The sequence below is a fragment of the Taudactylus pleione genome, unplaced genomic scaffold (assembly GCF_031769625.1).
Source record: "Taudactylus pleione unplaced genomic scaffold, aTauple2 ptg000758l, whole genome shotgun sequence".
NCBI lineage: Eukaryota > Metazoa > Chordata > Amphibia > Anura > Myobatrachidae > Taudactylus > Taudactylus pleione.
Genome location: NW_028285160.1, coordinates 2,436,527 through 2,458,995, shown reverse-complemented (window position 1 = coordinate 2,458,995; position 22,469 = coordinate 2,436,527). Strand labels below are relative to the sequence as shown.

At 44.6% G+C, this 22,469-nt stretch overlaps 1 protein-coding gene across 2 annotated transcripts in view; it reads left to right on the top strand.

Moving 5' to 3' along the window:
• LOC148476984 (ATP-binding cassette sub-family B member 5-like) overlaps window positions 1-22,469 on the top strand; it is a 155,794-nt gene that overhangs the window by 93,689 nt on the left and 39,636 nt on the right. For both annotated transcript variants that reach the window (XM_088457385.1, XM_088457384.1), the window contains exons 12-17: window positions 4,374-4,499; window positions 10,821-11,024; window positions 14,322-14,492; window positions 16,189-16,350; window positions 18,582-18,737; window positions 20,848-20,991. In XM_088457385.1, the coding sequence (XP_088313511.1) occupies window positions 4,374-4,499; window positions 10,821-11,024; window positions 14,322-14,492; window positions 16,189-16,350; window positions 18,582-18,737; window positions 20,848-20,991 (963 nt within the window). The remainder of the gene's footprint in view (window positions 1-4,373; window positions 4,500-10,820; window positions 11,025-14,321; window positions 14,493-16,188; window positions 16,351-18,581; window positions 18,738-20,847; window positions 20,992-22,469) is intronic.

Below are 22,469 nucleotides of genomic sequence, written 5' to 3'. Positions count from 1 at the left end.
AACAGGACCCTTTGGCCAATCCAGTTAGGGACCCCACCATTTCATGTCCCCTGTCCATAGAATGTTATGGAATGACATGATTCTGCTGGAACCTGCCATTTTCTGAGATCTGCCGCAATCCCCATAAGCATTAATGTGGTCCGCAGTGGATATCCGAGATGAATTCTATGGGGCTGCGATGGGCCGATATGCATGAAGCTCTGGAAAAGGAAACATTCTGGAGCTTGTGACTGATAGGCTGCCCCATCTATAGATGGCAATGCCTGTAGAAGCCTATGGGCTTCTTACCATAGAATTCCCATGAGAGGGAGCAGAAGGATCCCTTGCTGTTCTCCCACGGTTGCGCATGTGGTGGCCGATATCTGCACATGTGCAATAGGACACCCAGGTCATAAACCCGGAAGTCCTCTCATCGCAAGGGGCAGCTCTTACCAGAAGAGCTTTGCCTTTCATAATTAGTTATGCATGCGGCATTAATAAACGCTGGTATGCATGCGATAAGGGGTGGGATGTATCATATTGAAAATGCATAACATATGCATCCTGTCCATAATGTCAAGATTATAGGGGAGGTCATCATAATACCCAGCTTCAGCAGACCAACATTATGAACTAGACCACAGGACACTGGTAATAATAGGATAATAACTGACACTGAGAGCTCAATCCAACTAGGTGCGAGTTACTCACATCTGCCAATAAGTGCGACAGTATGACACACGGTGCCTCCAGACTTGCACATTTGTCCTCACAGCCCTATGGTCCTGGGTGAGATCGAGCCATATAGGGGAGAATTACTGTGCCGTTGCCGGCGTTTCTTCGCACCTAGTTGGATTGAGTCTTGTGACTGATAAGCAATAAACAATATTTATTATAACACACAGCAAGGTTTATATAAACATTAACAACTAATACACTAAATAATAACAGTTCATACTATCATTGGGGAAATATATCTTTACAAACAACCCCTTAGTATCACTGGGGCTTTTGTACTCTACCTGTGTATGGATTTTGGCACCTGTAGAAGTGTGGTACGGGGCTCTATGCCATGTTTATGGTTTAACTCCCAGGTGTGTTAAATGTACAGCAATGGTCAAAAGTTTTGAGAATGACACAAGTATTGGTTTTCACAAAGTCTGCAGCTTCAGTTTTTATGGTGGCAATTTGCATATACTCCAGAATGTCATGAAGAGTGATCAGATTAATTGCAATTAATTGCAAAGTCCCTCTTTGCCATGACAATGAACTTAGGGCCTGATTCAGACTTGGGAATAGAGAGAGATATCTCTCTCAACTGATCATCTTGGTGAAACCATGCTGCACTGCAGGTGGGGCAGATTTAAAATGTGCAGAGAGATTTACAGTTGGGAGGAGTGTTTCCAACTGACATCTATATTGTAGAGTAATAATAAAGCTGTGCAGTATTTGTGGGCTACATGCAAAAGCAGCCAGTATTTACCCCATATGTAAAAAAATGTATGTATTTACACTCCTTGTATTGCAATATGGTTTGTTCAGGTTCACAGTTGACAGAGATATCTCTCTCTGGGCCTGATTCAGAGCCGCTCGTAAAGCGGGCGCTCGTTCTCTCCGAGCGATGTTCGCACATCTGCGCATGCGTATGGGTCGTAATGCGCATGCGCCAACCAGTCAGTGCGGTCGGAAATCGAGCGCTCGCAAAATAGCGAGTGCCTGCTAATTTGAGTGACAGGATGAGGCGTTTGTGGGTGGTAACAGGGGAAGGTGCTTGAAAACGGGGAGTGGAGATCTGAACGCAGGCGTGCCAAACGGTCAAAACGGGCGTTTTTAGGGTGTGCATAATTAACAAAGCAGCGTCATCGACCACGTCACTTGGTTGTTTCTTAGCCTGAACTGTTCGCATGATTGCGGTAGGAAAATGCTACCACAAGCTCTGCGAGCAGTTCAGACACCTTTCGATGTACTCGATTAATCTAATAAATAGCGGAGATGACGTGTGATGCGAGCGGCCAGGGGGCGTCTTTACAAAATAGCGAGCGCATGTTTTGTTCGCTCGCTCAGACATAGAGGCGTCAACAGACCGCAAAGAGCGAGCGCTCAATTTAAATAGCCTGCACCTTTTTCTGAACGAGCGAGCGCAAATAGCGTACGGCTCTGAATCAGGCCCTCTATTCCCAAGTCTGAATCAGGCCCTTAATCCTAAAAACAACATTTCCACTGCATTTCAGCCCTACCAGCTGACATATCAGTGATTCTCTTGTTAACACAGGTGAGAGTGTTGACGAGGACAAGGCTGGAGATCACTCTGTCATGCTGATTGAGTTAGAATAACAGACTGGAAAGGTTAAAAGGAGGGGGGTGCTTGAAATCATTGTTCTTCCTCTGTTAACCACGGTTACCTGCAATGCAAGGAAACACATGCAGTCATCATTCCTTTGTACAAAAAGGGCTTCACAGGCAAGGATATTGCTACTAGTAAGATTGCACCTAAATCAACCATTTATCGGATCATCAAGAACTTCAAGGAGAGAGGTTCAATAGTTGTGAAGAAGGCTTCAGGGCTCCCAAGAACATCCAGTAAGTGCCAGGACCGTCTCCTAAAGTTGATTCAGCTGCGGGATTGGGGAACCACCAATGCAGAGCTTGCTCAGGAATGGCAGCAGGCAGTCATGAGTGCATCTGCACATACACAGTCAGGAGAAGACTTTTGGAGGATGGCCTGGTGTCAAGAAGGTCAGCAAAGAAGCCACTTCTCTCCAGGAAAAACATCAGGGGCAGACTGATATTCTGCAAAAGGTACAGGGATTGGACTGCTGAGGACTGGGGTAAAGTTATTTTCTCTGATGAATCCCCTTTCAGATTGTTTGGGGCATCTGGAAAAATGCTTGTCCAGAGAAGGAAAGGTGAGCGCTACCATCAATCCTGTGTCATGCCAACAGTAAATCAACCTGAGACCATTCATGTGTGGGGTTGCTTCTCAGCCAAGGGAGTGGGCTCACTCACAATTTTGCCTAAGAACACAGCCATGAATAAAGAATGGTACCAAAACATCCTCCAAAAGCAACTTCTCCCAACCATCCAAGAACAGTTTGGTGACGAACAATGCCTTTTCCAGCATGATGGAGCACCTTGCCATAAGGCAAAAGTGATAACTAAGTGGCTTGGGGAACAAAACATCGAAATTTTGGGTTCATGGCCTGGAAATTCTCCAAACCTTAATCCTATTGAGAACTTGTGGTCAATCCTTAAGAGGCTCGTGGACAAACAAAAACCCACAAATTCTGACAAACTCCAAGCACTGATTAGGCAAGAATGGGCGGCCATCAGTCAGTGTGTGGCCCAGAAGTTGATTGACAGCATGCCAGGGCGAATTGCAGAGGTCTTGAAAAAGAAGGGTCAACACTGCAAATATTAACTTTTGCATAAACGTAATGAAAGTCAATTAAAGTCTTTGACACTTATGAATGCTTGTAATTTTACTTCAGTATACCATAGTAACATCACATCTGACAAAAAGGTCTAAAAACACTGAAGCAGCAAACTTTGTGAAAACCAATACTTGTGTCATTCTCAAAACTTTTGGCCATGGCTGTACATGTTCTTTCTGGGAGAAAGTGGGTAACATGGGACTACATGTAAACAAAACGGTTGTGAATGGTTGTGAATGGGCACCTAGACGGAAGGGTGCCAATGGGCTTGACATTTTTTGCATGGCCTGGCACTCCCTTTCCATAATAGAGGTCTCCTGCTGAAGCACCTGCTGATGATACCATATAACTTATTACAGTTCAGTTTCATTTTGAATGTGCAAAATGAATACTATGGCACCTTCTGACTATATAAATCAAGCTGATTGTGTAGGCAAAGTTATCTGAGCAGGGGCCATTCATTAATAAATGATTAAAGGAAGAGAGTCCATTACTCCAGACGTTTCGTGTTTGCTCTTAAAAGAGCTTCTTTCCTCTTTTGGGTGTATAACATAATGTACTATCTGCCAGGACTCTACCCCAACCATCAGCAGTATCAGTTCTGTCACTTGCACCCTCAATCTATCAGTATGGCCTAGCTCAGTGCTTCAGTATTCTGTCACTCTACTCATTTTGCTGAATACCACATCTTATCCATTGGCTGAAATTTGGTAAGCAGCTTATTTTATATCTGTGGGGAAAGGTATTTAAGTCAGTGGAGTGTTAGCTCACCTGTTTAGCCTAAGCAATTAAGGCCTCCTTAAAACCATAACTATTTATATAAATTGAATTCTGTTTATTATGGTGGAATAGTAATACGGTGGTTGTTGTTGTTGTTTAGATGTATTTTATTCTTACCACATTTCAGATGTTTCAAACATTATTTCTTGTTGGCTTATGGAGAATTTTTTATTTTATTTTAAGGTGTTAAAAGGACTTAATTTAAATGTAAAATCTGGTCAGACAGTGGCACTGGTTGGACAAAGCGGATGTGGCAAAAGCACCACGGTGCAGCTCCTGCAGAGACTGTATGATCCACAGGAGGGAGTGGTAAATGTTTTATCTATTCATATTTATATAGGAATTGTATATTATCATCATGTATGACCATATTTTGACCATCCTTAAAAAATAACCTTGTACTAATGTATATACAGTACATATATAATAATAATAATAATTTTATTATTATTTTAGATTTTTTATGCAACATTAATGATGGGAATATGGGAGGGGTACAGACAGAAGAAAACAGGTAGGGTAGGTTCGGCGGGACAGGGTAACCAAACACATTGTTACATAGAGTCAATCTTAACAGAAATAGAGGCAACAAAGCAATCCATGCAAGAGAAAATATGCTACAAAGCTTCCACTTTCCTGCTTTCTATATACAGATGAATCATTTATATGTATTATTTTTAATTCCTGAGCTATTAGTTTTATTGGAACTGAGAAGATAGGGCTGTGATTTTAGGGCGATAAAGTCACAATGATTATAATTAAGACCACTCTTGGTTGTGACTCTGTGGTTTCAATCTTGAAGTCGGCCATCTTGGTTGCAACTCTAATTTTTTAAATGGGAATGTGACATATCTAACAGATGTAGAATTTCATTAAAAAAAACAATGGTGTTCTTCGTTTTAATGTATCTTTATTCATTCACGAGTTTTGACTGAGTTTTTCTCTGCAGGTAGTGACATTAATGACTATGGCACTAACCCAAACGGAACGTGTTGAGTTGGTCTTGATATCTGGAGAACGAAGCATACGTGCTTTTGCAAATGATTTCAACCAACGTTACCAAAATAGGCAACCCATTATAGGCAACCCAGTTGCCAAACTTCTTGCCAAATTCAAAGAAATCAGATCAGATGCACCAAAAAGTGGACGACCAAAAACTGTTACAGATGAAGCAACAACAACGGCATCATTTTCAAAGAGCCAACAACACAGCACTCGTCATCTCTCTTGTGAATGTAGGGTTTGTCGTACAGCTATTTTGAGAGTTTTGTCTACATATAAATGGCACCCCTACAAGATTCAGATGTTGCAACACCAGAGTGAGGATTACTCAGACCGTAGGGTAGAGTTTACACACTGGTTAATGCAGCAACTGCAACTGAACCCTCATTTTCCACACCAGATAGTGTTTAGTGATGAGGTAAATTTCTTCTGATCCCTTTTTTTTATTTATAACTGCACTGTGAGTAATGGGTGGCCTATTTGTGGACATTGGTTGAAATTATTTGCAGTAGCACGTGTGACTCGTTCTCCAGATATCAAGACAACCTTATCACGTTCTGTTTGTGTTAGTGCCATTGTCACAAATGTCACTACCTGCAAAAGAAAACTCTGTTAAAAGTCACATTAAAACAAAGAACACCATTGTTCTTCTTATGAAATTCTGCATCTGTTAGATATGTCACATGACTACCTTCCCATTTAAATTAATAATAATAATTTAGAGTTGCAACCACCAAACTGGTGACATACCTTAAAAAGTTTTCCCCCACTCCCATATCATATGCAGGGCGTAGAGAGCCGCAGCGGGCCCAAGTACAGAGGGGGCGTGGCCTAATCGCGGGGCGGCGTGGCCATGTCCCCTCGAGCAAAAAAACAAAGTTTTGCCGCAAAGCAGCGCTGCTCGCCGGGGAGGGGGGGTGCTGTAAGCCCCTCAGCCCAGCGCAAAGCCAGGGGGGCGTGATCAGTGTGATCGCTCCCCCCTCACAGGCAAAGGAGACTGCTGTGGCTGCTGCTCAGCAGTCACAGCAGTCTCCCACTGCAGCTCAGCACACGCTGTGTGCTGGGCTGCTGAAAGAGGAGGGAAGGGGAGCGGCGCCAGACCCGGGCCCCCGCCGGGCCCCTCAGGAAGCCCGGGTAATCTGTACCCGCTCCCTCCCCCCCTCTCGGCGCCCCTGATCAGATGTGTAGACCAGACATGGCAAACATGCGTCCTATGGGCCGCATGCGGCCCGAATAAAAATTTTCTGCGGCCCCAGTGTGTGGGCTCACGTATATGTATAATATGCGGCCCACACCCCTGCCACGATTGGAGCACAGCTCCGATCGGGCAGTGTTTACAGGCTGGCAACAGTGGTCTCTGAAGCGATCAGAAGCCAGCGTTCCCAGTGATGCAGCGCGTGGGTGACTTCATGACGTCGCCCGTGACGAGCGGAGCCTGCCGCTCTGGATCAAACTAGATCCAGTCAGTGGCAGCGTCTAAGCGGGATGGCATGGACTGGAGCGGTCCCCAGCGGCCGTCGTGAAGAAAGGTAAGCACTGCACAGACAGGTGAGTGGGGCCTGTTCTATACTGGGAGGGGGCACTGCATAAGGGGCATTACTGGGGGCACTGCATAAGGGGCATTACCGGGGGCACTGCATAAGGGGCATTACCGGGGGCATTACTGGGGCACTGCATAAGGGGCACTACTAGGGACATTACTGGGGGCTCTGCATAAAGGGCATTGCTTGGGGCACTACTAAGTGCATTACTGGGGGCTCTGCATAAAGGGGCATTACTGGGGGCTCTGCATAAGGGGCATTACTGGGGGCACAACATAAGAGGCATTACTGGGGTCTCTGCATAAGGGGCGCTACTAAGGACATTACTGGGGGCTCTGCATAAGGGGCATTACTGGGGGCACTGCGTAAGGTGCACTACTAGGGGCATTACTGGGGCACTGCATTAGGGGCACTACTAGGGACATTACTGAGGATTCTGCATAAGGGGCATTACTGGGGGCACTGTATAAGGGGCATTGCATAATGGGCACAAATTCAAGGGGCATTGCAAAAGGAGCTCTAATACAGGGTGGAATTGCATAAGGGGCACTACTACAGGGGGCACTGCATTTTTTTTTTATTAATAATAAACCTTTCAAAATTACATATAAGACTTTGTTTTTTGTTACGGCCCACACACTCGTAGACCTTGAATTTTCGGCCCGGTTGGTAATTTGAGTTTGACATGCCTGGTGTAGACTATAGATTAATATTTCCTTACTCATTTCATTTTGATAAGGGTGACACTTATGGACCACCCTGCATATTTGTACTAACACTGGATTACTGAAAGATGGTAGAGTCTCTAATTTAAATATTTTTTCTAGTTAGTGTCATGGCCATTTAATGGTACATATGTAGTAGAGATCATCAAAAGTTCACACAAATATAATTTGTGAATAGACTAGACCGTGTCAGAGGTATGATATTCTAGCCATGCAGTTTCTGTGTTCGGCCTTTGCATCGCCATTTTTCTTGCCCAAATATTATTTTTATTAATAACCTTTATAAGGTGTCTGCAGCGACTTACAAAGTATTTAAACAGAAACTAGTGCAAACAAGAAAACTGAGCAGAAGTACAAAACATTGTATAACATAGAATACAAGCTGTAAAAACATTGTAGCACTTGCAGTCAAAATACCCACAAAAGCAACACGGGGCGAGTACAAAGGTTCGGTGCCACTGTTGGTAATGAGGAGGAGATGATAATAAAGGTCAGGTAAGCAAAAGCCCAAAAGGAAAGAGGGCCCTGCTCGTTAGCGCTTATGATTTATAGGGGAGGGACAGACAGACAAGGGTGACAGAGAGGTGAGAGTGGGACATCATATAGCCGCATTTACTTACGAGCGTGACTTAGTCCCGCCAAATTGAATTGATGTGAGTGTTGTCGGTGTGGGAGATTTGTAAATTGAAGTTGTACCAACGACTTGTTGTGTTGTGGAGCCAAGACAGTGGAAACCCAGAGATGTGCCCTATCACCACAACGGGGTGAGCTCCATTATTGATCTGAGTGTGTGTTTATAATGCAATGAAAACACGTCCCCCATGGCGTCTAAGGGTTAGTTACTAGAAACTGTTCAGTCTACAGATAAAGGGGAGGTAGTTCGAACCCCGACAGCCGTGATGCAGGCACTCACAATGCAATCGCCGGAATCCCGACACCAGTCAGAATCCCAGTGCCGACATCCTGACTGCCGGAATCCTGACGGTAAGTAGTGGGTTTGGGGGAGGGTTAGGCTTATGGTTTAGAGCAGTGGTTCCCAAACAGTGCGCAGCGGAATCAAGTTAGGCAGTAGGGGGAGGGTTAGAGTTAGGCAGTAGGGGGAGGGTTAGAGTTAGGCAGTAGGGTTAGGTAGAAGGTGGGGAGGGTTATGGTTAAGCACTAGGGGGAGGTTAAGTTTATGGTGCGGGGAGAGAGGGTTAGGGGTAGGGATGAGATACTTACCGACAGGTGTCGGTATTCTAACCTGTCGGGATGTTGGCGCCGGGATTCTGACCACAGGGATCCCAAGCGCAGGCATCCTGTACCAAACCCAGATAAAGATATACTGTAGGTATGTGTTTGTGAATGAAGGCCAAATAGAAACCACCAGAGAGTGTTCTAAGATGTTATACAACAAAAACATATTTATTAAAATTCAATAACACACATACAGTAGGGCTCTATTTACTAGAATCCGCATTTAAAATGCAAATTGTAGTGTGATATTTTCGACTAAATTCGCATTGTGAATTTAGGAAATATATATCACATGGATGTACTAACATCCACATGCAGGGACAGAGCTTGCAATAAATCCCAAAACCGGCATTCTGTGACTAAAGTGCTGGCCGCGATGCTGCCAGCAAACAGCCGCGCGGCCAGCACTTTTGACGGATTTCTCCTCGCATCCCCAGGGGGGTGCGAGAAGAAATCCTCTAGCCCGCCAAACATCCCATTGAATTGAATAGCTTTAGGAGCTCCCTCCTGGGGCTATTCAACACTGCATTGAATTCTCCCCGTTGTAGTAACACCCAATAATAAATATAGGATACATGTCATATCTCTTTCTGCTAGGCTCTGTGTTATTGTCATTATACATATTTTAATAGAAAATCCATCAGCTTCGGTAATTTGTCTTCCAGTTACCAAATTCAATTTCCCTTTATCAATGGTAAGAAAACCCAGCAGACTTACCGCACTTATCTGAGAGATGGCGGAGACATCACCCAAGTTCTTCTTTATGTCCTCATAGGACAAGTCAGACTAAGAAGGAGAACATTGTATTATTATGACATTAGAAGGAGCCGCCGTGTAGGACTACATTTGCACATTTATACATGATTTTTATACTTGTTACAGTCCTATCTAATAAAGTAACATTATAATGAAAGAACAGAAGTTGTGCTCATTACATAATGCCTATAACATTGGAAACCGGTAATTACCTTCCCTCAGATCAATCACCAATAAGGAATAGCTAGGGATGCTTTTCTCAAACTGCGTCCTCTTGGAACTCTAAAGGTTGGTACACACAGTACGACTTTCACGAATGATATGAACGATAACGATATCATTATCGTTCATGGCGTTCACTTTTTTGCAGTGACCAACCTGACAACGACCAACGATGCACGTTCCAGCATGGACGATAAAGATATGTTTTATCGTCCATGCATGCAGGCCAACTTGGATGATATTGTAAACTTTGCCTGTTCAGAGATGTGGCAGGATGACTTCACTGAAAGATATCTTTCAAGTCGTTGGTGGTACAGAGCTTACCGTGTGTATGCAGGGACGCCAAGAAGGGGGGAGGGGGTACTAATTACCCAGGCTTGCTGGAGGGGCCTGGCAGGGGTCTGGCACCACTCCGCCCCCCTCTTACATCACAGCAGCCCAGCACACACTGCTGTGTGCTGGGCTGCACTGGGAGACTGCTCGCAGCTGCTAAGAAGCAGCCACAGCAGTCTCCTATGCCTGTGGGGGGAGCGATCAAGCTAATTGCCCCCCTCACTGGTTATGCACCGGGCTGGGGGGCTCACTGCGCCTCCCTTGCCAGTGTGCAGCGCCGCAAAACTTTTCTTTACCTAAGGGGGTGTGGCCACGCCTCCCCTCATTTAGACCACGCCCCTCTTTTACCGGGCCCGGCGCGGCCCTTGGCGGGCCTGTGTGTATGCACCATTACAGTGTGTGTTTCCAAGGTATCATCAGGAATAATTATTTCCACCTATAGATCTCTTATGTGCTCCAGCTAGAAGTTCTGGAAGACATAGTTCTAGTGTATAGTTTGGAATATATCATAAGCATGTTACATAACAGACCAAATAATATAATGAGCACTTGACTCTCATAAACGACTCTTGAAGGCTCGTCTACTTCTCAATGCACTTAGCTCATCTAAATAATGGTGACACTGACCTAACTCGCTAGATAAACATACAGAACCCCCCAAATTCCAAATATCTCATCCCTAACTTCTCAATTGTCTCACTCTGCCACTCCCCCTTAGTAATTAATACACAGTCACACCAAAGAGTGGTCTTAATTATAACCAATTCATATTTTTGTGTACACTAATTCAGGATCTGTCTGATCTATTTTTACAGATAATGGTGGATGGCCATGATATACGATCTCTGAATGTCAGGCATTACAGAGAGCTGATTGGTGTGGTCAGTCAGGAGCCTGTACTGTTTGGAACAACCATTAAGAACAACATAAAATATGGACGAGAAAATGTGACTGATGAAGAAATTGAGATAGCGGCTAGAGAAGCCAATGCCCTTGACTTCATTATGGCACTGCCTGAGGTGAGCATCTAGAATGGAGGGAACAAAATTAGAGGGGGAGATTTATCAAGTCTTGGAGAGAGAAAAAGTGGAGAAGTTGCTCGTAGCAACCAAAAATGAGAGTCAGAAGCTGATCGCTTGATCCAAGACTTGATAAATCTCCCCCAAAATAGCAAAATCTCTAGCATCCTAAATCTATCCCTCCCACCAGGAATGGCCTATTCATCGTAACTTAAATTTCTCTGGAGGTAATTAGGTTCAGAACTCGCATGGAGTTCTACCTAATTACCAGAGGAATTCATCATTCCTCCTCTCCATAACTATCTATTCCGAAAGCTGTCATTATTGCGATGACAGCTTCTCGGGAAATGGATACTTTTCCCTCTCTACACTAACTTACCACAGCTGTAATCATTGCTGCACATGCGCTATTACATCCGTAAAACCAGCGCATGCGCAGCACTGCCTACAGCTGCGGTAATTTTGTGTGCCCCCCCCAACCCCCCTCCCACCTCCACTCACCTCCCCCCTGTCCTGCACTTACCTGGCCACTGCAGCTGCCTCCGACTCCGGTGGCTGTTCAGACACGTGGTCTCCCGGCAGAATACTGTACAGTTTAGAAAAAATAAATAAATTTTTTTTTCTAAACTTTATTGTGTTCTGCTGGGAGAACACAGTGTCAGAGCAGCCATTGGAGCCAGAGGAGATACCAGAGCATCGGAGGGAGACGCCGGGGGAACTGCCCAGCTGAAAGCAGGTAAGTGTCACCTGCTATACGCCACCTCACAGTGGCGTATAGTAACTCCATCAAATTCCGAAAATAAATAATTTTAGGAATTTGATGAATAGCTTAATTTCCATATCCCCATACTAATGTACTAATGTATGGGGAGTGTGAAAATGAACGCAGGGGGACTTGGCACAGCAGATATCACTGATATCTCCTGGTTAAGTGTGTTCATGAATACTAAAATAACGGTAATTAAGGAAAATGTCCTTAAAAACGTTATTTTAGTGTTGGTGAATAGGCCTCTTAACCTAATAAAACATGCTATGTATAATAAAACTGAAGTACAAAATAAGTATTTGTGGCATACTTACCAACTTTTCACAAATACTCTCTGGGAGCAGCCCGGAGAGGAGAAGCTTCTCTCAGCTTCAGGGGGCAGGGCCAGACTATAGCCGTCATTAGGCTCCACCCCCTTTACAAGAAAAGCCCGCGATTTGCTTCATTTAGTCCTGCCCCCTCCCTACAGACACGCACATTTCTCGTAAAATCTCCCCATCCTACCCACTTCATGCGGTGGATCTGCGGATCAGACCCGGAATTTCCCCAGCGCTGACCCAGAATATTCCCGAGTAGGCGCCATTCTTCCGGCATTGAAGTGGACGCTAGGAGATGACCACATCCCCAAGCGCCACTGAAGCCACCCAATTGGCAGGCATGATTGTGAACCGGATCGCGCTGTTTACACTGCATGGTGGCACGTGAACGACACGTGGCCAACCCTGCAAAATACCTGAGTTTGGTCCCCTGGTCCCTGGACCCAGGTGGATCCATTTACACCGACAAAAATCCGGGGATTATGTGCATCAACCCGGGATTTTTAGCACAGTGTAAGGGGTATAAATATACCACTGTGACTTATAATAAATTGGTAACCTATAGTAGATATGTATAAGGAAAAACAATATTATAAAGGGACTCCAAGGTGACAAAAAATTGTATTTTTAAATGTGATGTTAATTGATTTTTTAATTATAATTGTATTCCCCATAGCCTAGCGTACCGTATTTTGAGATAGCCCATTCACCCCTACTTCTTAAATTCTCAAGATACAGGATCAACTGTAATCCCTCAGCTCAAAACTGCCAATACGATTTGTTATACACAGAGGCAGTTTGTCCCATCTGTTGCATCATTCACCCCATATCAGGGGATGTGAGTAGAGGTTCTGACTGTTCCAGTTTCATGACAGTGAGATGCAATGGGGCAGAATTTACCTCTCTGTTATACGGGTGTTATTGGATTTTGTGACAACCAGTAGACATTTGAAACCAAATTAAACTGCTGGGTACACACCTAAAGATTTTCTGTCCAACCAGCCAACTAGTTGATCGGTTGGAATGAAAATCTGGTAAGGTATGGGAGTAAATGATGATCAGCAATTTGCTCCTAAATGTCAGAAAACAGATGAAAATGATCGTTCAGACAAGTTTGTTAAATGTTTGATCTAAACAATTTGTTCAAACAACAGTTTTTGTAAATTTTCCGGCATTTGGGAGCAAATTGCGGATTGTCATTTGCTTTCATACCTTATCAGATTTTCATTCCAACCAATCAACTAGTTGGATGGTTGGACAGAAAATCTTTAGGTGTGTACCCAGCCGTACATCAGAGAAACTGGAACTTGAAATTAAATATAAGTGGCGTGGTGAAGCGGAAAATAGTGGAGTAAGCCTGACGTTAGTTACAAACCCAATCGGCTACAATATCTTTTGAGATTTGCCATGTCTAACAACATTTACCTTTGAGCTGAAAACATCTTTCCACTTTGTGCTCATTCTCACTCATCTACTTTTTTACTGTGCTGTAATAAACTTTGTATAAATAAAAAAAAATAGAAGTATTACAAATAAATGTGAGTGTTGCTGTTCCCACCACTGTGTTCTAGACTTTTAATGCAGCATGATTCCTTATGCACTGACACTTTCTACCAGTTTAACAGATTGTGCACATAAAAGCACAGCACATCGCAGGCAAGTGTTCAAACACAGAATTAAAAATCACTTGAGCAGTTTCATGCTATTTTACACATCTTGAGCCAAAACAAGTTTATTATCTGTTAGATGGATAATTTGTATGTGATAGTGTATAATATGCTTTGTGTCTCTGCTTTTATATTTATTTAAATTTGAAGTCTGAAAACGTTCATTGGCGTTGATCAGGGAAATAGACTGGAAACTACAGTACTGCAATAACAAGGAGGACGTATGTGGCAGAGATCAAATGTTTCATCCAGATTAAAATGGAAACGTCTAAATATAACTGCAAAGGTTACATAATTAGCTGTCACTAAGAAGGAACAGTGTGTTGTTATTAAGCTGCAGTGATTACTTTGATCAGAGTGAGACATTCAGTTGTTTTATTGTACATTGTACTAAAGCACAAAAGTGAGGGCTATACCTGACAGCAGTCACAGAGCTTTATTGGGTTGTGACGGGAGTTTATGAAAAGTGCGAGTGATGTAATCTATGCTTTCTTATTTTGGGTCGTTGCTTATGTTTTTAGTATAATCTTTATTTTTCATACTTTAGAAATTTGAAACTCTAGTTGGGGAACGAGGGGCACAACTGAGCGGTGGCCAAAAGCAAAGGATAGCGATAGCCAGAGCCTTAGTGCGAAATCCTAAAATACTTCTGCTGGACGAAGCCACCTCTGCCCTGGATACGGAGAGTGAATCTATCGTACAAGCTGCTCTAGATAAGGTAACTATGATGTATGTATCATATACTATTAAATACATGTAACAAAAAGACAAGAATGCACACCCAGGGGCATATTTAATTAGGTGCGAGAATAGCACAGATCCCGCGCCTGAGGGGTTTTTCCTAGATTTTTGCTATTTAGTTAGGTGCAGGGATTTTCAGTTTCTGAGCGTCGGGAGCTTTTTGCCTCTCACCTCCAGAGCTTTTCAATATTAGGAAAAATCAGCTCTGGGACCCCGGCTGCACCCCCCTGAGGACTAATTAACCAATTGAAAGTTTCCACTTAGCTCAATTAGTCCTTAATTACTCGCCTTCCAAAGCGGTGTCTTCTTCCTGCAGCGTCGGGAGCCGGGTATTCTGCAGCAGGGTGAGCATGTCAGTGTGTGTGAGTGTTTGTAAGTGAGTGTGTGTGAGTGACCCCCGGTGTGTGGGACCACTCCCCCGTGTAAGTGTATACCCCCCTGTAGCCGGTGCTGGGAGAACTACATCACCCAGCAGCCCTTGCACCGCCCAGCACCCCCAGGAGCCTTCCAGCAGCCCCCAGGAGCCTTCCAGCAGCCCCCAGGAGCCTTCCAGCAGCCCCCGGGTCCTTCCAGCAGCCCCCGGGTCCTTCCAGCAGCCCCCTCCACAGTAAAAAGATGGAGGGGAGACCACCAGTGACTGCCGGACATGTAAGTATTTTTTTTTTTGCACGCGCTGCAGGGTTTTCAGAGCAGAGACCACTTTTTTTTAATTGGTTACCACGGGTAACGGGAGTGCGCATTCCTGTGGTAATTCAAAATTGGGCATGAGGGGCGAGAGTTTTTTTCACCTCGCTAACCCTCGCACCCAATTGGATATGCCCCATATTGTAACACCGTTAGGGATCCTGTAGTTCTCATTGGTAATGAATGTACTTCAAGTAAGATATTGCCAGACTCGTGATTATACTCGAGAGAGGTCACCAAATCTTTTAACATAAGGTGCACATATCCATAGGAATTCTAAAGATGGAAAAGGCGGAAGCATGGATGTTATGTTTAACAGAAAAGAGGGCTCTGATATCTATGGGCCTGATTCAGAGGTGCCGGCCAGTGTTTTGCTAATGCACATGCTCAAAACGTCTAGAAAACCTTTATTTGCGATTAATGGGCATTTAAGGATGGAGACAGGGAGTGACCTAAAGTGATTGTATAAAGAGGAGGTGTCATGGGCGTGTTATGGGAGTGTCATGGGCATGTTTAGGCATGCGTCTGTGTTCTCTTTTGCAACACTGTAGCCACAGTGGCCATATTTTGAGAATGTTTGGGAGGCTGTGCGCCAGAGGCAGGGGCTGTTCGGGGAGTTGATGCTGGTGCATCGATAGTGGAAAGTTCCGATCTACCAGTGCAGTTGAGCATTGCTCACATATGCAAAGTGGGTGATACAGGGAAGTACACAAGGAATAATCAAGCAGACATGTGCATATTATCACACTTGCGAATCCGTGACAAATCGTAGCACTGCATAAACTGCGTGCACCTCTTAATCAGGTCCTATGTTTTTAATGGTTTAGTATATCCTATACTTTCCATTACCTATAAATTAGATGGAAATGGGGAGGTAACACTTAACATGTATTTACTCCTACTGGCTGTGAGTGGTAATGCATATCCATTACTTTCTATATAATAAATGTTAATGTTTAAGGTATTAATAATGATTCTGTTATTTTCAGGCTAGTGAAGGGCGTACTACAATGGTCATAGCCCATCGTCTCAGTACAGTGTGGACAGCAGATCTAATTGTTGTATTAGAAAATGGCTCAGTAGCTGAGCAAGGAACACATTCTGAGTTAATGGAGCAGCAAGGACTATACCATTCACTGGCAACAGCTCAGGTAATATGATGTTACTAATAAATACATTCCTATTTATGGAGGCTAGTAGAAGAATCATCTTACATTACTGTCCCTGAATTGCAATAACAACTAGATCACTATACGCTGATAATATAGGACCTTGAGAAAATAAGTCGGCAAACACAAGATTTTTTCTATTTCCAAACTGATTAGACAACCAAAAGTATGTCACTCTGCTTCCCTGGTTATCATTTATCCATCACAGTCTGTGAATGACAGTTAGAAGCTATGAGCTAATTGGTTGCTATGGGAAACTTCTACACTTCGGGCATGCGTCGGAGGTGCAAGTAATGTGTTGTCGATGCCAAACGCAATCTGCTGATGTTTTCATTCTGCACATGCATCCAAGTCGCACTGCGACTAACTATGGTTACCGCTATAAGACGCAGACCAAAATTGCTTGCAGATGGATGCAGTTTTGGTGGGTTGTTATCCAGATGCATCCGTGTCGTGTGCACTGACCCCGGCGGCCAGAGCCAGCCCTAGCCAACTTGGTGCCCTAGGCAAAATTTTGACTGGTGCCCCATAGCAGATAATCCCACCACCAATCTAAGGCCCCCATTTATCAACGAAGGATAACCCCTTTAGCGCTCACTAAAGGGGTTATGCCATCTTTTCTGGATTTAACAAACAGCGGTAATCAAAGATTACCGCTGTTTGTCAAGCATCGCTCTCGTTATCTTTTAGATAGCAGCTGGGGCAAGAAGGAGGATGGGAGCAGGCGGTGTTGGGGGTAGATGGCAGCTGATGCAGTACTGGGGGGCAAGGAGGGGGTTAGGGCAGACAGTACTGGGGTAGGGAGGGGGCAAGGGTAGATAGCAGCTGGGCAGTACTGGGGGGGCAAAGAGAGGTGGTAAGGGGCATGCAGTGCTGGGGGTAGATAGGACGTGAGGGTAGATAGAAGGGCAGCTTAAAGTAGTAGTAGCAGCTGGACCATCCCACCCCCTACAAACACATAATCTACTTGCAGACCTTGCTGCATTGAAACAGCATAGGATGAGGTGGTTGTGATCACTGCTGCATGAGGTACAATTGTGAGGTATTTAAATGTCAAACAAAACCAGACAAATAGGACAAGAACAGAAGTTGACAATTATGGAATCTAAGGACAGAAAAAAACAATTTTCAGTGCAGCACTAAACTACTTGTCCGAACAGCTCCTGTTGGCCAGCCAGCTCATACTGTCATAGTGCATGTGATAACAATCAAGAGGATCCACTGGTTTCAGTATACAAACCAGCACTAGCACTCATAGTAAACAGATAGACACTAGTATAAATATACACTAACTACTTGCAGACCTTGCATTATTGAAACATCATAAGAGGAGGAGCAGGTGATTGCTAATGCCTTACTGCTACTTTGAAAGTGCCGCCAAGGCTGCCCTCTTGCCAGCCGGATCTGCCTTCCCACCAGGTGCCAGGGACGTCCTCCTGCTGGGCGCCCTTCAGCCGGGCGCCGTCCTCCCGCTGGGTGCCGGAACTGCCCTCCCGCCGAGTGCCGGGGAAGTCCTTCTGCCTGGGAGCCAGACCTGCCCTCCAGCGGGTGCTGGGGCTGTCCTATTGCCAGGTGCCAGAACTATTCTCCTGCTGGGTGCCGCCGGACCTGCCCTTCAGCCGGGCACCGTCCTCCCGCCGGACCTGCCCTCCTGCCGGGTGCTGGGGAAGGCTTGCCTGTCCCTGTAGTGCCGGGTGCTATTACATCCAAGCCACACAAGCAGGAGCCAGGGGATTGTCCGCGATAGAGCGCATCCCCGCGGACCCACCACCCATTACGCAAAAGTGATCTATTGTGCGTATTTGTGATCACCGAATGGGAGGAGAGAGCAGCATCTTGAAGGGGGGGGGGGCAGCGTCGTGGAGGGGCAACGTCAGAGCCCTGGAATGCCCCAAGGCATTCCAATTGCCCTAGGCATTTGCTTAGAATGCCTATGCCTAGGGCCGGCTCTGCCGGCGGCCATGCTCAGACCAAGATATTGCACCTGCCATACAGGAAAGGTGAAATCTCCAATGGTGCATCTTAATAGCTGTGGACAGCTTATCAATACAAAGCCCATTTACCTTGGCATTTATCTCTGTTAAAGGTTTGATACATCTTCCCCTTAGTTTTGGGAAAATACACCATTGCTACAGTAGACTGCAAAAACAATTTACCAGCAGAGGGTACCAAATTGGGTCAGGCTCAGTTACTGCATGTACAATATTTTCTAGTTCATACAAGTAGAAGATGATGAAAAAGTAGAAACAACTGAGAATGGAACAAAGACCTCTCCATTAAAGTGTGCAAACGCCAAATCCTCTGCACTGAAGCACACCATGGTAGAGGAAAAGGAAACTGTAAAAGACGAGACCGCCGATGTGGAAGAGGTAACACTTTATGTATTTAAGAAAAGTTATGTGTGAAATACTTAGAAGAGAATTAGGGCAAAATTTACTAAGCGGTGGGTTATAAACCCCGGCGGTTTGGTGGCGGCTTTGCTATCCACAGATTAAGGCCGAAACCGCCACCAAACCGCCCTGGTTTAGAACCCGGCGCTTAGTAAATTTTGCCCATAGAGTTGAACGGACAAGAGGCCCTTTTGTGTATATGTGCATCTGCACACTTCTTGTGTTTTTGCATCTGTACTTTGAACAGAGTGCATGTTGTGATGATATTATTATAATAAATAAATCACTGTGCAAATATTTATTGCAAGATGCATTGTCTACACCCATTTGTATAAAAGTGTGTGGCTAAAGTGTGCATCCTTACCCTTACTATACTCCACCCGCATGTTCGGAAACAGGGCCTGATTCACATTTGGACGGTATTGCATAGCAGCATGGAAGCAGCTGTGCAATACCGTTCAGCAGATATTTAAATGCTGCAGGAGGCATCTATAGGAAGCAGATACCTCCTGACAGCAATATCATGTGCAGCGTCCATAAAAGCGGCAGCACTGGTTTCATCTTACTCAGGCTGGCAGTTTGCTAGGCCAGGAAATCTCTTCCCCGCCAAACACCAAAGCATGTCAGTCAGACTGCGACTTGGGAGATCTGCGAGCTAGATCACAGGAACCATTTTGCACATGCGCAGACCTCTAACAATCTGATCAGTACATAAACCAAAATACTCTGAGCATTTTATATGCTGTCTATCCTTTTTCCATCATCTATAAAGCTTGCAAAAGTCAACTATTTAACACCATGTAATTGCCTCCAATTCTTTGCTTTTGGCCACTAACAGCCTCCTACACTGGCCTGCTATCTAAGGCCCTCATTCAGAGCCGTACGCTCTGAGCAGAGCGCACGCTCTGAATGAGGGCCGTACTCCATAATTATGGAACGTCCTCCTGGACGCTCATATAGCTGTGGGTCACCACCCACAGCCTGTACGAGCGTGCAGGTTGATGGCCGCGATGGTCTTGACCATCGCGACCATCGCCACTGCGAGCCGGAGCCTGCGGTTCAGTTTTTCAACCACAAGGCCCGGAGTGATTTTGGCTCTATCAGAGCCAAAATCACTCCCACTGACATCACTAGTGATGTCAGTGGGCCGGCTTCTGACGGTAGGCGTTCCCTTGGGAACGCCTCCGTCTGGGAGGCACGCCCACCAAAGGGGGCGTGCTGTCAATCAACATCGACAGCACGCCCCCTTTGATCAGACACAACGAGCGAAGGAAAGTCCTTCGCTCGTCGCGTCTGGCGCATGCGCATGACGGAGCTCCCGCCGTCGTGCGCATGCGCAGTGCACAATATCGACCCACTTGCGAGCGGACAGCCGCTTGCGAGTGGGACTGAATCAGGCCCTAAATTTCCACTTCTCTTTCCGGTTAAAGATTTTTTTCCCCACTCAGTCATGCACTTTACATAGGTTGCAGACTCCAGAACTAACGCGTGACATTGCCACGATGCGCACAACTTTCCATTAAGATAATTGCACAGGTATCGGGAGCGTGCTTCATAAAAATATCCTGCAAAATGCACGTTACAGTGGGACTTCACACTGTGGAACTCTCGGCTGATTGAATTCAATACTTAACTGTTGATACTTTAATAAACATACTTGTTGCACCCTAAATGTTTGTATACTGTATATCAGTGATTCCCAACCTCGGTCCTCAAGGCACACTAACAGTCCTGGTTTTAGTGATATCCATGATTGTGCACAGATGGTTAAATCAAAATAACTGAGGCACTAATTAAGTCACTTGTGCCCATGTATGGCTATTCCTAAAACATGGACTGTTAGTGTGCCTTGAGGACCGTGGTTGGGAACCCCTGCTGTATATGGAACGGTATTGTGAAAGGTCACTGTGCTAACAGCGCTCATTGGGGATTATCAGGATGGCGCAATACAATTTAGCGTGACTCATGTAACTGCTTTTGTGGTCTCTGCACACAAATGAATGTGTCGTAAGAATAGAAGAACTGTCTGTCTTCTAAATGGAATACAAATACAATATATGTACAATAACCTCTCTGTTTCCTTTCACAGAAAGATCCTCCTAATATTTCGTTCGCAAAACTCTTGCAACTAAACCAGTCAGAGTGGCCTTACATTTTGGTTGGAACCCTTTCATCATTACTTAATGGGGGGAGTCACCCAGTGTTCTGTATTTTTTTTGCCAAAATTATAGCAGTAAGTATGTTAGTTAAAAGGACCTAGAACAATGTCATAACCTGTTGTGGTCTTAAAAAAATTGGCAGATGTAATGCATGCAGTACCTTGTGTGACTATAGATGTAAATAGTGTACGGATCAGGGCATTACACTGAATTGTCCCTGGCCTAAGCTCTGATCATCAAAGCATGCTTAGAAGCACAGAGCGGTGGCCTCCAGACCAGATAGCTATCGTCGGGCCTAACTCACTGCAGTGCCCATAACAAATGCATGGACTACAATAGCATGGATAATTACATTCCGTAAATACATATATAAACATGTTTTCTAGTTGCTATAGCACATAATTGTTATATTCTTATTTGATCTTGAGCATAAGAGTTTAGAGAATAGCTATGAATGTGTTGACACTGATACTGTATTTTCATGTAATTTGCTTCCTCTTATCCTTAAGGTATGCTGAGTTTTAAATAGCATCAATGTGCTGCCTAAACCAGCGTTATGTTGGGGTACACACTTGTTGATATATCGTTTGTACGATCGACGAACAATATATCATGAGTGCATCGGCAAGGTGTGTGCAGCCGATATGTCGTCGTTCACCCTGCAGCACAGCCGATGCCGATAAATGTGAAAGATATACACTATTGGTTCATTTGCATGTGTGTATGGGCAACCCACCGACCCTCCTTACACTCGCTGCGGGGACCGCCAGTCTGACATCTCAACTTGGCGGGCAAATTGAAATGCTTACCCAGTTGTGATGTCAGGCCAGGCATACTGAGCGGGCGATTGGTAAGTGTGTATAGCTTACAAATCGGCCGCGCGGATGGCAGATCTGTCTGCTGACCAGTCCGACGCTATAGTGTGTACACAGTTTGGGGGTGACATTATTTATCTTCAAGCATAACCTCTTAGACAGCACTAAGTAGGTGTTAGCTAACTGTTCAAGTCTTCTTTAGTTTAATAAGAAAGCTTGGAGCATCTGGCCATTGATCTGTATGATAGGATGCTAGTACAGTCCACAAAACTATTTGTCAATAATGGGTGATGTTCAGTCATCCCAAAAGTGTCCTCTTTCTTGTCTCGCTAAAACATCAATGAAACTGTGAACATCAATCTCTTTTCCTTCACCTTTCAATACACTGAATTAAGGATAAACTATTTAAAATACTGTATGACTTTGTGCACAAGTCCTAATACACCACCTCTACAATATATAGCATACTGTATAAATAAAACAGATAGTATAGAAAATGTCACAAGGTAAATAAATGGTAAAAAAAATGAAGCTTATAAAATCATCTAATACCCCAATAGTGCTGTTCTGTACATTGAAAGGGAGTAAACCTGTACAGTATTAGTTCTAGAATGTGCTATTCCAGACACAGATTACACACAGATATTGCTCATACAGTAGCAACCAACCAGATTCTAGCTATCATTTATCAAGTACATTCTATAAAATGCTAGCTAGGATTTGATTTGATCATGGAG